Genomic DNA, 17,359 nt, shown 5'->3' on the forward strand with positions numbered 1-17,359 from the left:
CAGAGACTGCAGGACTGAAAATTAGACCTCCGCCATACCTATAGTTGGGATGACAGAGCTCAACACGTGCCCCTTTCTTCCCCCAATAAAACCCAGACCCTCAGCTCTCCTTCTACCCCTGCTCAAACACTGCCCATCACTTCAGAAGACACCTTCCTGTGGAGACTTTCATGGCAGACAGTTACACCAGGCAGGCCATTTGTTCCTTGGGGTCCCAGGAACTTTGACACCCCACGTATTATACACACAGGAGTGGGGCGGAGAGGTAAGAAGGTGAATGTGGGAGGGTTTTGCAACTGAAAAACGGGATTTGAGCACTTGCCAGTAAGGGGAATTTCAGCAACTGGTGGGGCTTTGGCATCTGGCATGAGAGAGCCAGGCTGTGGAGCTGGTCCCTAGGGAGCGTCCACGGGGAGTCAGTGTTCAGAGGAAGTTGAAGGTGAATGTAGGGAAAGGCAGCTGCAAGAGCACCACCCTCCAACAGATAAGGTCTGGTGTAACCACCTTTTAGCCCAGGGGTTCTCAAACTGGGGTCCTGACCCCTCAGGGGGTCCTGAGGTGGTTACATGGGGGTCGTGAGCTGTCAGCCCCAAGCCCACCCATGCATGGGGCTGACAGCCCAGAGCCCCTCCAGCCCAGATCCACCCTTACCCCTGTTCACCTCAGCCCCGCTCCTCCTCCAAAGAAAGGACACCAAAATAGAAATTTGCTCAGAGTGCCATGTTTCCTAAGGCCAGCCCTAGGACTGAGACAGCATTAGAGGGTTTGATTAATTCAGCTGCTGAATAAACTGCATGAATGTGTTTTTAATTTATGGGGGGGGGGTCACATTCAGAGGCTTGCTGGGTGAAAGGGGTTGCCCATACAAAAGTTTGAGAACCACTTCTTTAGTCCATATGGTATTGGCCTGGCCCTGCACTGCTCAGAGCTTTTAAACCCTGTGTCACCCTGCAGCTTTTAATCCTTGTTTGCCCCTGTGACAGGCAAATAATCCGAATACTGGGTGGGTGCACAGTGCCAGCTATCCAAGGATCTCGGAGACCTTCACAGGCATTAATGAATTCAGCCTCAAAACACAACTTGCAGGCGGGGATGCTCTTGTACCCCACTTTAGAGATGGGGAAACCAGAGCATAGAGAGACGACCTTGGGCCAGTCATGTCACACAGGATGTCCATGGCAGAGTTGGGAACAGCAGCCTAAGAGAAAGGACAGTGGTTTGGGCACTAGCCCATGAGCTGGGTTCAATTTCCTGCTCTGCCACAGACTTCCTGTGTGAATCTAGGCAAGTCATTCGGCCTCAATTTCCTATCCGTGAAAGGGGGATAACAGCAATGTCCTGCCTCACAGGGATGTTGTGAGGATAAAAATATTAATGATTGAGAAGTGCTCAAATAATGCGGTAATGGGGGGGGCATATAAATATCTCAGTTAGAATCTAACCCTCCTGACTCCCCACCCTGGAGCTGCCTGTCTATAGGCTCAGAAAGATGGCGCTTGTCCGGTTCCAGCTGATTCTCACTGGAAGGTGCTCTTCACAACCACAGGAAATACAATTTTTATTAAATGAGAGCTTAGATTGGGCAGACAATGAAGACCTAGATTACCACTTCCTCAATTTGCCAAGTAATGTCTCCTACTTGGCATTGGCAACTGCACAAGTAGATTTTTTCAAAGCCACTTGATATTACATTCATGTAAGCGTTTATATTTTCATTTATACAGTGGAATAGGTGAGTAGGAACATGAAACATTAAAAAATGTCAGCTGTGCAATTGTGTAACAGATTTCTGCCTGAAACTACTGCAGCACGGTGGGGAAATTCAGTACCTGTGCACACAAATAGCCAGATAGCACCACCAGGATAATGGCACACATCAAATCATAGAACTGTAGGGCTGGAAGGGGCCTCAAGAGGTCATCTAGGCCAGCCCCCTGTGATGAGGCAGGACCAAGTATACCTAGTCCAGGGGCCAGCAACCTTTCAGCAGTGCTGTGCCGAGTCTTCATTTATTCACTCTAATTTAAGGTTTCATGTGCCAGTAATACATTTTAACGCTTTTAGAAGGTCTCTTTCTATAAGTCTATAATATATAACTAAACTATTGTTGTATGTAAAATAAATAAGGTTTTTAAATGTTTAAGAAGTTTCATTTAAAATTAAATTAAAATGCAGAGCCCCCCGGACTGGTGCCCAGGACCCGGGCAGTGTGAGTGCCACTGAAAATCAGCTCGTGTGCCACCTTCAGCATGCGTGCCATAGGTTGCCTACCCCTAACCTAGACCATCCCTGACAGGTGTTTGTCAAACCTGTTCTTAAAAACCTCCACAACCTCCCTTGGAAGCCTATTCCAGTATTTAACTCCCTTTTAGTTAGAAAGTTTTTCCTAATATCTAACCTAAATATCCCTTGTTGCAGTTAAGCTGATGACCTCTTATCCTACCTTCAGTGGCCCTGGAGAACAATTCATCACCTTCCTCTTCATAACAGTCCTTAACTTATTTGAAGACAGTGATCAGGTCCCCCCCAGTCTTCTCTTCTCAAGACTAAACATGCCTGGTTTTTTAACCTTCCCTGAGAGATCAGGTTTTCTAAAACGTAGTTATTTTGGTTGCCCTTCTCTGGGCTCATTCCAACTTGTCCACATCTTTCCTAAAGTATGACACCGAAACAGGACACAGACTCCATCTGAGGCCTCACCAGTGCTGAGTAGAGTGGGACAATTACCTCCTTTGTCTTACATACAATGCTCCTGTTAACACACCCCATAATGATGTTAGCTTTTGTCACAGATGCATCACACTGGTGGCTCATATTCAATTTGTGACCCACTATAACCCCCAGATCTTTTTCTGCAGTATTACTGCCCAGCCAGTTATTCCCCATTTTGTAGCTTTATATTTCATTTTGCCTTCCTAAGTGTAGCAATTACCCTTTGTCTTTATTGAATTTCATCTTGTTGATTTCAGACCAGTTCTCCAATTTGTCAAGGTCATGTTGAATCCTGTCCTCCAAAGTCCTAGCAACCCCCTCCCAGCTTAGTGTCATCTGCAGATTTTATCAGCACACTCTCCACTCCATCATCCAAGCCAGCAATGAAAATATTGAATAGCACTGGACCCAGGACAGACCCCTGTGGGACCTCGCTACATAGGTGAGGCATGAAATTGCGCTTGCATTTTGCACACGCAGTGATATACCTAAAGTTTTTGAAAAATCTTTCCTATAGATTCCAAGGTAAAGTAACCAAGGGGACATTTCTCTCTTGGACCTGAAAGTGAGTGCAACCTGGAATGGCATGAAATGAAAATGGATGATGAAAACTTAGTACACCTCTACCTCGATATAACGCTGTCCTCGGGAGCCAAAAAATCTTACCATATTATAGGTGAAAGCGCGTTATATTGAACTTGCTTTGATCCACCGGAGTGCGCAGCCCCTCCCCCCCGGAGCACTGCTTTACCGCGTTATATCTGAATTGGCGTTAGATCGGGTCGCGTTATATCGGGGTAGAGAATGTGATCAAGGAAATGAAAAGGTAAAAACTGTGACCACTTGCAAATTAGCTTTCAGTCCTCAAAGTCAGTGGGTCAAAGACTTGACTGGGAGCTATACAAAACAGTCCTTTCCTTGACAGAGAGATGCATGCATAGATATTTGTTCTCAGTCTGGTGACCCAGTGGTAGCAGCCCTGACCTGATAGTGACCAGTCATCAATGGGAACCAAATACTTTGCTGGTTTGAGAGAGGGGAGCAACAGCTAGTCACATGCATCATTGTCACATCAGGATGCTATTAATGAACTAGGGGCCAAATTAATCCCTAGTGTACATCTACTAACATCAACAGAGTATACGGAACTCTTTATAGTTACACTGGGGATAAATCTGACCTACAGTCTCTATACCACCTGGTTTCACTTAGACATGAGTTGGAGCTGGGGGTGTGTGGGGCAGGGGTTAGGCACAGAGGCAGCGCTGGGGCAGGTGGAGGGAGTCAATTTGGATCCATTGGAGAAAAATATGACTTTGATCATCTGTAAAGAAACAATATTTTTTTTAAAAAAAGAGTTTATCAAGAATAATTTAAAACCCAGCTAATTTTATTAAAACCAGGCCATTGACAGGAACAATTCACAGCTGTTTGCAAGTGTCTATATGTCTTTGAAGCTGGTATTGCACTACCAAACCGGAGACCCCAGCAAACTAAAGTGGGAAACTGGGCAGAGGATGGTAAAGACGATGACACAGGATCTTAGCAAGACCCTTCTGAGCCTAATAAGATATAGGGAATACTAATAATTAAGACTAAAAAGGGTAGTGACATTCCAAGTGCTTGGTGTGACTGAGATGGGGAGATGGGAGGATAGACTGATGCATGGGTATGAGGATGCTTGGATGAAGGGATAATGCAGGATAGTAATGAACTAAGTGAAGGGGCTGGTAGGAGTGAGGGGAATAGAGAGAAGGGTAACACAAAAACAGATGGGATGTTCCCCTGGGAAAGGCTGAAATGCCAGGTTCGGTTGCCTAAATTCTAGAAGAGTCAGAGAGAGAGAGACCGACCAAGTGTGATATTTTGGGGGGAAATGAGTAACAGGACATAACTGTGTTTTAATTACAACTCCAAACTGTTTCCAAGGATTCAGCATGGATCAAGGACATGGTTCAGTCTTGTCTACACTACAAGACCAAGCTGTACTTCAACCATCTTGGGAGACAGCCACATTATAAGAAGTGATCACTGGGGTGGGTGGATCTGGGCAGTATCTGCCATGTTCTGGCTGGCACCAGGAGGTAGGTTTGGGCCTGCCTGCTGTCAGAGAGCGCCCCAATCCCCAGTAGCTGGGTTTTGCCTGCATTCTGAGAGCTTCCCTCCCTGCATGAGGAGATTCCCCACTGCACAGGGAAATCCTACCCCCAAGGGAGTGGGCCCTGGCCGGCTAGCCCAGTCTGCCCTGCAAGGTGAGGGACAATCAGCAGCCCAGCCACTGAAGAGTGCCAAGTCCTGTGTGAATTGAGGAGAGGAAAGAGGTGGTCCCCTCGGCAGATCCCTGAAGGGCAGGGGAAAGACCAGCCAGTCAAACCCTGAAGACCGTGGGTGAAAGAACACCCAACTGTATCCCCCAAAAGGCTCCAAGAGTGAATTCTGAGTGGAACCAGGGCCAGGGGCTTTCGCGGGACCAGAAACTGAAGGGGCTAGTGAGGGGTGGGCGGCCTGGTCCAGGGTGACCAAGGGATTTGGAGCAGCCGAGATGGGAGTGCTGGAGTCTTTGGGAGTCAGACCAGGAGAGGAGTGGGGGTGAGAGAGGGAGGCAGCAGTGAAGGGGGATGGAGGGAGTGAGACAGCAGTGAGAAGAGGCACTGAGAGGAGAGATGGAGACAGCAGTGAGGGAAGGGGCTGAGGATGGTGGTGAAGCACTGGAATGGGTTACCTAGGGAGGTGATGAATCTCCTTCCTTAGAGGTTTTTAAGGTCAGGCTTGACAAAGCCCTAGCTGGGATGATTTAATTGGGTTTGGTCCTGCTTTGAGCAGGGGGTTGGACTAGATGACCTCCTGAGGTCCCTTCCAACCCTGAGATTCTATGATTCTATGAAATGAAGGGATCAGAAGAAGCAGAAAATAGGGAAGGGGGGGAGGGATGCCCATGCACGGGGGCGGGGTGCTTGGCGGGCTGCAGGCAGGGATAGCGAGGGGTGCATGGCTTGGTGCAATGGGGGGTGCAGGTGGGCAAAGCTGGATACAGAACCGTGTGAAGGGTTGATGTGCAGCCCCGGCTGGAGGCGGGCGGGGGAAAGGTGCCCGGGCCTGGAGGGGTTGGCTGCGGGGGCTGCCGGCGGGGAGGGAGGGCAGCAGGGATACAGGGAGCAGAGCAGGGCCCTCGGAGCCGGGCGGCTGCAGGGCTGGCTGGAGAGAGGCGGCGGGGGCGGGAGGGATGCAGGAGGCGGGAGGGACCGGAGGCGAGGACGGATGCTCGGCCGAGGGAGGGCGGGCGGGGAGGGGGCGCCGGGGCTGCCGGCCGGCTCCTCTCACCCGTGTCCTGCTCTCCCAGGAACGCGTCCTCCTCCTTCCTGGAGCGCAGGCAGCCCTCGGCCGCCGCGCCGGCCGGCTCCTCCTCGGGCAGGCGGGGGAAGCTGGTAATGCTCATGTAGTCCACGGGCGAGTAGGCGCCTAGGGTGCTCTGCTGGCTCGCCTCCTTCTCCACGGCCGCGGCCATCCTGCCCCGGCTCGGCTCGGCTCGGCCCGGCCCCGCTCCGGAAGTGACTGAGGCCAGCGGCGGGGAGGGGAAGGAGGAGCGGGCGTCCAGCCCCCCCGGCTGCGTAGCGCAGGGACAACAGGTGCCCGGGATCCGCCTCTGCAAGAGAAAGGCCCCGCGGGTGGGTGGGGGGAAATCCCCCAGCCTCTGCAGCTGGCCCTGCCCCCGGGGAGGAGAGATACAGCTGCTCATCACCAGGAATCCAGCTATTATCCCTGCCTGGGAGCAGCGCCCCTGTTGCTGGACTGGGGGCATCCAAGGCACGTTCACCCCCCTTTCTGCACCCCCTCCCCACAGCCAAAGATACAGCCGGGAGTCAGGGGCCATGGATTGTCCAAGGGAGCTGGGTGCCTACCTGCCCCTTGCACTATGTGGCTAACCAGGGCAGGTGAGCCCCAGGCCCTTTGCAGTCAGGGCATTCTGCCAGGGCCTGCATGGTGCCAGGATTTCAGCCCCAGGGTCAGTCCGGGCTGAGCAGATGTGACCCCAGTACCACCAGGGGCACAGACTGCACCTGCCTTACGGGAGCTGCCCTGGTAGAAATGTGTTACCGAACCACCCGGCTCAGCCTTTGTACAGGCCTCAGGCAGTGGGTAGCAGCATAATTAGCTGAACTTGTTCTTCCCAGTGCCCTATGGTTGTGTCTTCTGGCCCAAGCTGCTGGCCTTGCAGGGTTGTTTCCATTATGATACTCCGGGTATGTTGTTTGGTGCAATCCTGTTTACAGATGAAGGATAGACACACCGGCCTGGTTCCCTGAACACAGTAGAACCAAACAACAGGCAGTTTCCTTGCTCAGAAATCCCCAAGTTTGCCTTTCCAAAGTATTCCGTGCTCAAGGAGCTGTGTCTGTCTGCTTCTCTGGCTGGTGGTTGGCTTTCCTCTCAGGCACACAGCCTGCCAAACAACCCCACAGCCTCTGTTTGCAATCAGGGAACCCCACAGACCATACATCTTACCTTCTGCTCAGGCCTTGCCCTGTGGCCTATTGCCTTGGGCCGTAGCTTCTGTTGTTTCCAGCTCTCCCTCTACATAAAGGGGCTTACTTGCTACTTCCACTGAGTCTGAAAGAAGAATGTTTAGCACACCTGTTGACTTTAACCGGGCTGATTGTCTAGCCTAGTGATCAGAGACTCACCTGATGGCAGCTGTAAGCACTTTCCAGCATAACAATATTTATCCTTTTCCCCCTTCCTCTTAGGAAGGTTAGGCCTGGGGCAGCCTGTGGCTTCTCACATCTTCTGTACAGACATATGGCCACAAAGCCTATGAGCCCCAGCCTGCAATGCTCCAGCTTATTTGAGCAGCCAGCCTAGCCAATTGGGCCACACACCTTTCAATATGGAACCTCAATTTGAGGCCAAAGAAGCCTTAAGATGCTTGGAATAGACACACAGGGCCACATCTTAAAACACCAGCTCCTAAATTGTACTTCCAACACCAACACATGTATCACAAACCAGACACGAGGCTTGCATGCACACAGAGGCTTGCACACAGAAGTTCCCATACGCACATTCAATTGCATGTGTAGTGTGCACAGTTGCTTCTCCACAGCTGCTTGTTTCACATATATGACACACAGTTAAAGTGACTGTTTGCACAAGCAAGTTCTGTTCTGGGGTTCAGCTTAGCAAATGTGTCTGGAAACGTGACCCCTCCTGATCAGCATCGCAGACAGCGAGCAGCCCACAGCTGTCAACTTTTACATCCTGAAGGGGAACAAATCTAGAATTTTAACTAGAGTTTGCTGAAATATTTTCTCCACAATAAAAATCAAGAAAATTTCTCTCTTTTTGATCAGCTCTTGTTTAATCTCTTTTTACCCATCTGAACATTTTAATCTACATTTTTACTAATGTAATAAAATGTTGCAAATTATTAGCTCCATGACTTAGATTGTGTGGGACTTAATTATAAAATAATCCAATGTGCCTGAACTGCAATGGCATCGTTATATAAGCGATCAGAGGCTAATTGGTATGCACAATAAATGCACATTGTATTTTATGACGGAGCAACATAAACTAGCCTATGTATTCCCACGTAAATTATGATTATGGGTGCTACTTATTACAATAATTCATGTGCACAGTATGCAAAACTCCCACTGAATTAATTGACCAGAATGTTTTGTATTGTGGGTTACATCAAAACAGGTTCTACCATGTGAGACTCCACAAGATTTGCATAATAATTGGAGGGGGGAAATTTCATTGTCATGATGGGATTTAAATAGCCTTTAAGTGCATCCCAAAAGGACCAGATGGCTCAGGAGTGGGAGTGGGATAAAGAGCCTTTCATCTGCAACCTAGGTCAAATAGTGAATGAAACATTCCTTCTTTTTATTACACCTCTATCCCAATATAACACTGTTCTCGGGAGCCAAAAAATCTTACTGCGTTATCGGTGAAACAGCATTATATTAAACTTGCTTTGATCCTCTGGAGCGCACAGCCCCCCCCCCCGGAGTGCTGCTTTACCACGTTACATCCAAATTTGTGTTATATTGGGTCACGTTATATCGAGGTAGAGGTGTATTTGTTTTATTATAGCACCTAAAGTCTGCTCAGGATCAAGGTCCCATTGTGCCAGGTGTTGTACAAACATATAGGAAGACACAGTTCCTGCCTCCAAGATGTTGCACTATAAGGCTCCAATCCTACAAACATTTTATGCAAGTGAATAGTGGGATTTAAGCACATCTAAGTAGCTGTAGGATCCAGGTTGAATTTACAATAGGATGGTTGTTGAGTGGCCTCCATGGGAAATAACCTGTTTTTGTATGGGGGGGGAGGGGATTGGTCCTCAGTTCATTTCTTAGCAGACAGACAGACATCATAAAAATCACCCACTTCTTGGCAGTCTCAGCAAAGAGGCCATGGACTGAATGAACTACAGAGCCTGGACTCCCCCTCCGGGTGCTCCATCCTTGCAGCTCAGGACTGAGGTACATTGCTGGTGCCAGGCTTGCTCTGCCACTCTCCAGTCTGTACCTAGTGGGTGGACAGAAGGGTACAGTTTACAAGGCATCAGCACTTTTCACCTGCACTAAATTCACATATAAAAGGGGCAGGGTGGGGGAAGGGAGAGAGAAAATGCATTTCTGAATGATGCCCCAAATCCCATCCAATGAATTGAATGGAAATGGGTAGAGGAAGGAATACGTTACAGCATCTGCATGAAAGGCTGTAATATTAGAGGGGAAGCAGAATAGCTCCTGTCACATCTTTCTTGGTCCAAAGTATGCACAGATCCCATAAAAGGCCTGGAGAACTGGGGATATTGTACTTTCCTTAAATGTAAGCTGAGATTTGGAGAAAAAAAAAGTGGAGGGGGAGAGAATGAAATACAATCCACAAAGTCAAAGCCACCTTAAGCAGTGCTTGCGTTTCACATCTGGATTCAGCCATTCACCCAGAGACGTCCACGCACCCATTGCACCTATAAAATCCTCTTTGCATGCATAAAGACAAGGTTTCCTAAGAGCCCTCCTTTTGCACGTGCCCCATTGCACTAACTTTTAAATTTTGATCCAGAGAAGCAAAAGCTTGGGCCTTTCGAGGCTGGCACTTTTTCTTAATTCATGCTCACCTGTTCCTAGCCTGGGACTGCATCTCATACTGTGTAAGGAGCATTTTCTCTTCTGGGATCACTGGGCCCAGCTTCCAGGCAAAGCACTGAGAACTTAAGAGGCTTTACTACTGTAACTCCTTCATAGTGGGGATTCCACTAGGGCTCTTCTGATGCATGCAGCCTATGCAAGATGTACATCAGCACTCTGTCTCATGGGATGTAACAGCTATGATCACACTATGCCTGCCATGTGCTCTCTGCAGTCACACCTTAAAAGGGTTAGGTTGGCTTTAAAACAGTCCTGTTGGTTGGTTATTTGAAACCTGAATGAGACAATGTCTAGTCAAATTTGGCCATAGCTTCAGGTTCTGCAAAAATAAATTATTACAAGAAAAAAGTCAAAATATTCAGTGGGGGAAAAAAACACATTTCTACAAGAAGAGTTTTTGTGAAACAAATAAACCCTATGGTCCAGCGTTTGCAACTCAGACTTTGCAGGGTCTGCTGCAGTGGAAGAACCTGACTATCACGGTCTTGGTCAAGTGGTCGATGATAGATCCCTACTGTTATATTCTTATTAGAGCATGGAATTACTATCCATAGAGATTCTATGGAACATTTTTACTTCATTTGATTCTACATTTTCTTTCACATATAGTGCCACTCCTCCCTCCTCCTCCCCCCGCACGATCTGTTCTGTCCTGATATATTTTGTACCCTGGAATGATTGTGTCCCATTGATTGTTCCCGCTCCACCAGGTTTCTGTGATGCCTATTATATCAATATCCTCCTTTAACATGAGGCACTCTAGTTCACTCATCTTATTATTTAGACTTCTAGCATTTGTGTACAAGCACTTTAAAAACTTGTCACTGTTTATATCTGCTCTTTTCTGATGGGTCAGATTCTTTTTTATGTGAATGTATCTCATCTGGTCAGGCCCATACTTTATCCTCTTTCATCCTCTCCTCCTGACTAAAACCTAGAGAATCTCTATCAATATGCTCTCCTTTAGGGGACGAGAAAGGAACCAACATCCCCTTGGTACAGGCCTGCCCTCAGACTGGAAATTACCTGGCCTCAACTCCAGAAGAGTTTGCCACCATGGATCTCAAGCAGATGGAAGAGTTTTCAAGGAGATTCTTGAGATGTTTCATGTGCACGTACCTGCACTCTATGCACTGCTTGTTCAGATGACAATCCTGAAATCAAGGTCCTCTTTCACTTATTGCTACCAGACTTTAATTGTTTCATGGGGTTACAGGTACTATAGTGAGGAGTGCAGTCTAAGAACCTACATAGAATAGAATGTAGAATAGCCATGGGAGCAAATAGCAATGAAAGTGTAGCAGAGCCAGCAATTCACTTCTGAGTTTGAGAGAGATCAGCAGCATTATAGCCCCACTAAGCTGAAACACACAAAGACAATGTTGTAAAACAGATTTATGCTTCACAATTAGAAGGGCCTTTTGCATTCTGAAGGCAACTCCCGCTGCTTGGGTCTTGGCTGGAGTCCCAATCATTCACACAGTGGGATCTGTGACCATCACAAACAGGCCATTGAATTCCTTTTCCTACCAGACTCGGATACTGTCATTGGAAGGACAGTTCGTTCACCTCTACCTAAAATGATATGGAGTTGGAAAGAGAAGTGTTTTCTGAAGCAGGAATAATTTGAGTGCTGTGTCTTTTGAGTAGGACATCAGGCCAAATTCAGCCCTGGCACAAGCAGCTGCAGCTCCCATTAACTACAGTGCGAGCTGAACTCCTGCCAACATTGAGCCAACACTTGGTATAGACATTAGCTGAAGGAAAGCAGCATAGGACCCTGGGATCCTGGCTGAGTCACAAACACTAGGGGCTAAATTCATGTTAATGGGGCTCCTGAGTCCCAGTCCAGTACTCTCTCCATTAGGCCACACTGCCTCCCTGATGTTACAGGAGTGACACCTGCACTTATGGGGATGACTTTAAATACAGGGAGGGTCTCAGTTGAATTTTGCAGTTTATTAATCCAGGGGATCAGCTGCTTCTGGAAACAAGACCAGGCTGAACATCCAGCTGCTTGGCCTTTAAGGAAGCCACTTAAGTTATCCACGTCCTGGTTTCTCCATCCTGAAATGGAGCTGTTGCTGCTGCTATTTGCCCTTCTTTGTACAGGGATGTGTGATGCTCAGACAGGTGCACTGATGAAGTGCTCAGGATCGTTTAACAACAAGGGTTGCAAATCTTCCGTTGCTCAGCAGAGTTCAGTTTGTGCTCTTCAGTAGCCAGAGAACGTCTGGAAAGGCCCATCTCTAACTGAGCTGTGACATTGCTCAAGGGCAGAAATGGGAGCAGGTTGGAAGCTTACCTGGCAAAGGTGCCAGCACTGAGCTGCAAATGCCAGGAAGGGAAATGTATAGCCTCCCAGGGCTTCCTGCCCACAGCCGTCTCCCACACTGAACCAGCACAGCTCATTGTATTGGCATTAGATGCATTGCCAAACATGGGCCAGATACATCCCTGCTGCAAAAGCAGGGAAGTCAATAGATTTACCCTGGGGTGAACCTACTGTAACTGCTCTGTCTTAGGCAAACACGTTGTGCCACGGCCACGGGGCAGTGTCTCGCTGCCACCCTGTTGATATGATTGTTGCTCACTGACAATGCATCTGGCAATGTCACTTCCTCAGTGCAGCTCCTTACTATATATTTGCATGGACTAGGGCTGTTTGCTTTGCTGCTGGCTGGAAAATGCCACCCTGGAAGGGTTAATAGATTTTACACTTGACTTTCCAGCAGCCATCCATGCCCATTTCCACATCCCAGCCAGCACGCTTGGCTGAGTGAGAGGGAGTCACCTGATTTCATCTCATGGCAGAAGCTGAGTTGAGTCCAGGTGTCTTGGACACTTCCGCCCCGCCCCCTCCCAACCCCCAGCCATCTGCTGCCTTCTGCAGAGGCACAGTCGCAGGCCATGCAGCTGGCAGAGTGAGTCATTCCTTTGGCCCACAGACTCATCTCAGATCCTGGCTATGTCGAAAGGCTGCCTGGAAGCTGGAATGCAGAGAGCCAGTCGGAGCTGGGGAGAATCACTTCCACAAACTCAGCATCTCATTCCTGCTGTCCACGGCTTGGTTGTCAGCAGCTGCAAAGGACATTATCCCATTAACTCTGCTTCCAGCTGAGGCAGTAGTGGCAGTGTGCTCCTGCCTGCAAGTCTCACACATCAAGTGGCTGCTGGGTAGAATGGCAGATACATTAAGTGCCCTGTAAGTTTATACCACCTCTTGGTCCTGTGTTACAGACCAAGATGCAAATCAGGGACTGCCAAACTTCTGCTATTTGCTTTAGAGTGTAAAAATCCATCTCACACTCAGACCCACTCCACTTTGTGTCACACCACAAGCGGTGCTGCACTTTACTGACTGCCTTTCCCCGGAGGACCTCAGTGATACAAAGGGTGTGGCTACACTAGAGTTTACAGCTGCGCCATTGTAAGCTCTCTAGTGTAGCTGCTCTGAGCTGACAGGAGAGAGCTCTCCCGTCAACTTAATTAATCCACCCCCAGTGAGTGGCTGTAGCTATGTCGGTGGGAGAAGCTCTCGCACCACCATAGCGCTGTCCACACTGGCGCTTAGGTTGATGTAACTTACGCCACTCAGGGGGGTGGCTTATTCACACCCGAGTGGCAAATTATACTGATCTAAGTGGTAATGTAGACACAGCCTTAGCTCCATTTTAGAGGCATAGACAGAGGCTAAGGCCAACATTTTCCAAACTTTGGGTTCTTAAAAGGTGGGCACTTATCTAGAAGACACCAGACTCCCCAGAGGTGCTAAAACAGCCCAGTTTCACTGGGTTCTGCAGGTGCTCTGTCACTGAGATGGGTGCTGTTTATTTCATTGGACCATTCGGTGCCCAAATTGGCCTACAGTGACTGACCTCAGTTCCCCAGCCTCTGCTACCACGTCTCCAGCCTCCCCCTCTACCCCAGCTTCTCCCCAGGCTCCCACCCTTTCCTGTCTCCCCCCCCCCCACCCCCATCTCCTCCAGGAGGTCCTACCTCTTCCTCCAACACCACACAGCTAGAACAGAGCTCCTGATTGCTCCTAAGCCCTCTGCATTCTCAATCCACTAGCCTCCTTGCCAGGGCCTGCTCTAAGTTTTTTTACTGCACCCCCCCGGTCCTGCCCCAACTCTGCCCCTTCCCCACCCCATTCCAACCCCTTCCCCAAATCCCTGGCCCCACCTTCTCCCCCAGGCGTGCCACATTTCCCCTCCCACCCCTCCCTCCCAGGGGACGGAGGGAGAAGCAGAGCAGCGGTATGGGCATGCTCGGGGGAGGAGGCGGAGGTGAGCTGGGGGGGAGTGGTTCCTCTGCCCCCTCTCCCCCCGGAGCCCTCCCTGTGCCCCTCACCACTGCAGCTCACCTCCACTCCGCTCGCTCCCCTGAGCGCGCCGCCGCTTCTCCCCCCTCCCTCCCAAGCTTGCCACAAAACATCTGATTCGCGCAGCAAGCCTGGGAGGGAGGGGGGAGAAGCGGAGCGGTGGCACGCTCGGGGGAGCAGGCGGTAGTGGAGCGGAGGTGAGCTGGCAGGGGAGCGATTCCTCACCCCCCCCCTCCAGGGTTACTTCCTGCGGCCCTCCCCACTGCCACAGCTCACCTCTGCTCAGGGCCGGCTCCTGGCTTTTTGCGCCCCAAACAAAACAAAAAAAAGCCGGAGTGCCGCCCCTTGGAAAGTGCTGCCCCAAGCACATGCTTGGAATGCTGGTGCCTAGAGCCGGCCCTGCTCCTTGCTAGCCAGGCTCACGTTCCAGGGGTTACTTTTTCTTCTCTCTGTGCACAGATCCAGGCTGTTGTCAAATCTCCCCAATACATCTCATTAACAGATCCCTGTTAAGAGAGGGATAGCTCAGTGGCTCCAGCATTGGCCTGCCAAATCCAGGGTTGTGAGTTCAATTCTAGAGGGGGACACTTAGGGATCTGGGGCAAAAATCAGCACTTGGCCCTGCTAGTGAAGGCAGGGGCTAGACTCGATGACCTTTTGGGGTCCCCTCCAGCTCTATGAGATAGGTATATCTCCACTCATCCTTAGTGAACAGTTAACGGAGTTATTTACCACCTAGACTAGGGTACCCCTCCTCCTTCTCCCATCCATCCAACTGCAGCAGTTGAAATCAGCTTCACTGCCTGCTGCTCTCCTTCGCTGCCCCCTCATCACCTACTAAATCTGCAGTAACATCCCTGATCTCTAAGACGCTGCACAATGCTGCCCAGCTCTCATATTCTCATTGACCGACACATGCTCCCTTCCCATTACTACTGCCCACCACTGAGCTCCTTTTTTTTTTTCCTTCTCCCACTCTGATCTTCTCCAGGCTGTCCTCTATGGCCAGACTGACTCCCCTTGCCCAGTGCTCCAGGCCTCCACACTTCCTCCTTTAAATCTTCCATCTCCTCCCACACCATCCTCTGGGTCACTCAGGGCATTCTTGTTCATCTTTCAACTTTTTGGGGAAGGCCTCTCCATCTTTACACCCTGAACTGCACCAAAAAATGAGCTTTTAATAATCAAGAGTTGGCAATAGGACCTAGCTTGTCTGCTTTCTAGCTCTAGCCATTGGAGAACACTGCACAAGACAGATTGCAGCTACTGTCCCCAAGCATCTCCCCTTCCTGAAAGGAATAACCCTATCAATACATTTCAGTCCACTGGGGTTTGAACACTCGGGACTGTATCTGTCTCAGTCATGGTTGTATTTTTACACATCACGTTTCTGTATCTATTTCACTTTGAAAAGTCAAACCAGAAGGCTTCATAAAAATCCCTTCCTATGTTTACCGCACTTTTACCATGAGCATTCACTGGCCAATTCTTGGGTTCCAAAGTGAGTTGCCATGACGGCTAGTCAGATTCACTCACAAGTTAAATCCAATGGCATCCCACGCAAAGGGCCAGTTGTAATTACAACTTCAGTAACTGGAGCCTTTTTACCTGCATTTTCAGATGCCCTCCAAGCCAGGAGCCAGAAACGTCTTTTACGGTAAAACCAGCCTGTTTTATTACCTCCACGAAGTCCTATCCGACTGCTGCAGTGGCCTGTTGGCCCTTCCGTAGGGCAATTCAACCCAGTTTTAGCAACCAAGAGAGATTAAAACAAAGAAATGCTACAGAGCTGAAAACAGTAAATTTTTTAAATGGAGAAACAGTGGTCAGGATGGGCCAGTGGTTAGGGCTAGCATGGGAGACCCAGGCTCAATTCCCTACTCTGCCACAGACTTCTGTGTGACCTTGGGCAAGTCACTTAGCTTCTCTGTGCTCGGTACCCATCTGTAGGATAGGGATAATAGCACTGCTCTACCTCACAGGGGTGTTATGAGGATACTTACACTAAAGACTGGGAGGTGCTCTGGTACCACAGTGATGGGGGCCAGATGAAGTACTTTAGATCTCACTCAGTCCAACAGCAAGGTAAGGAGATGGGCAGCGTTATTCTCTCCAGCTCCTGTCTTTTCCACTCAGGATGATAAAAAGGAACAGTTCATAGGGTCAAGGATAGCTATGCACCAATTTACACGATGCAAGTTTTATAGTGGTGCATGGAGTCACAAACATATTGCACAAACAAAACTTATAGAGAACCTAGTCTGCATGGCTCCCACAGCGCTTCTGTGCCCAGCTCCAACGTGCCACCAGAGCTTGCCAACCACAGCGCAAGAACCAGTGTGCTACACGGACGCAAGGCTTGCAGGGAGGGAAATGGTCAGTTCTCATTTCATTATCAGTGAAGATGAGGCTTTATATCCCAGTGACCTCCTTGCCCCTCTGGAGGGTATATGTCAACCCTGTGACACAGATCCAAGAGGCAAAATTATACACGATGGACTCCAGATCAAGATTAGTGGTCACAAATAAGGGTATTAAAAAAGCCCCATGCTCCCAACATTTTATAATACTGAGAAGACAGAGGATAGAAGCCACACAACTGGTTAGTCAGGTGACATTATTTAATAGATTGCTTTCAAGTATACACTGGTTTATTTTATTGATGGGTAGGGATAATTAAGGAAACACAACCTTATGATGATAGCAAAGAACAACAAACTAGTGGACAGGGCATTTCTCAAAGGAAATTAATGCTTACAGCTGAGGAGAAAATCACAGCAGGGTTTAAATCTAACACACACACGAGAGCAGCATGTTTAGGAGTCTGCAGGAGATCATTCACTTTTTAAACTGGCAACTCAGACTGCTATAGCAGCAAGCCTCAGCTCCTCTTTTTCCACAGCTCGCCAGGACTAAGTTAACCATATTTCCCTTCCCAAAGTAGATATCCTCCCTATTAAAGTTTGTGAGGGAAATGAATGGGAAGCTTTCCTACTTTCAGCAATGAAAACAGTTATTTAGGTGCCTAACTTTCTATGCAAACCTATGAATTCTAGGCTTTTGAGCTTTCAGAAGAGAGGGACAAGGAAACAATGTAGGATTTCAACAAGAGAATATTAAAAGTAGGTCTAGTTCTCACCATAAGGCAATCTTG

At 48.9% G+C, this 17,359-nt stretch overlaps 1 protein-coding gene across 3 annotated transcripts in view; it reads right to left on the reverse strand.

The window, feature by feature from the left end:
* Window positions 1-7,262, reverse strand: part of GGT7 (gamma-glutamyltransferase 7) — a 53,673-nt gene extending 46,411 nt beyond the window's left edge. For 2 of the 3 annotated variants that reach the window (XM_039499240.1, XM_039499241.1), the window contains exons 1-2: window positions 7,216-7,262; window positions 6,034-6,355 (exon numbers count right to left, since the gene is read on the reverse strand). In XM_039499240.1, the coding sequence (XP_039355174.1) occupies window positions 6,034-6,217 (184 nt within the window). In that variant the 5' untranslated portion in view covers window positions 6,218-6,355; window positions 7,216-7,262. Of the gene's footprint in view, window positions 1-6,033; window positions 6,423-7,215 lie in introns of those variants that run through there. The other variant, XM_039499243.1, reaches the window with a different exon arrangement.
* Between the last annotated feature and the right edge of the window lie 10,097 nt (window positions 7,263-17,359).

The sequence above is a fragment of the Mauremys reevesii genome, linkage group 13, assembly GCF_016161935.1.
Source record: "Mauremys reevesii isolate NIE-2019 linkage group 13, ASM1616193v1, whole genome shotgun sequence".
Lineage (NCBI taxonomy): Eukaryota > Metazoa > Chordata > Testudines > Geoemydidae > Mauremys > Mauremys reevesii.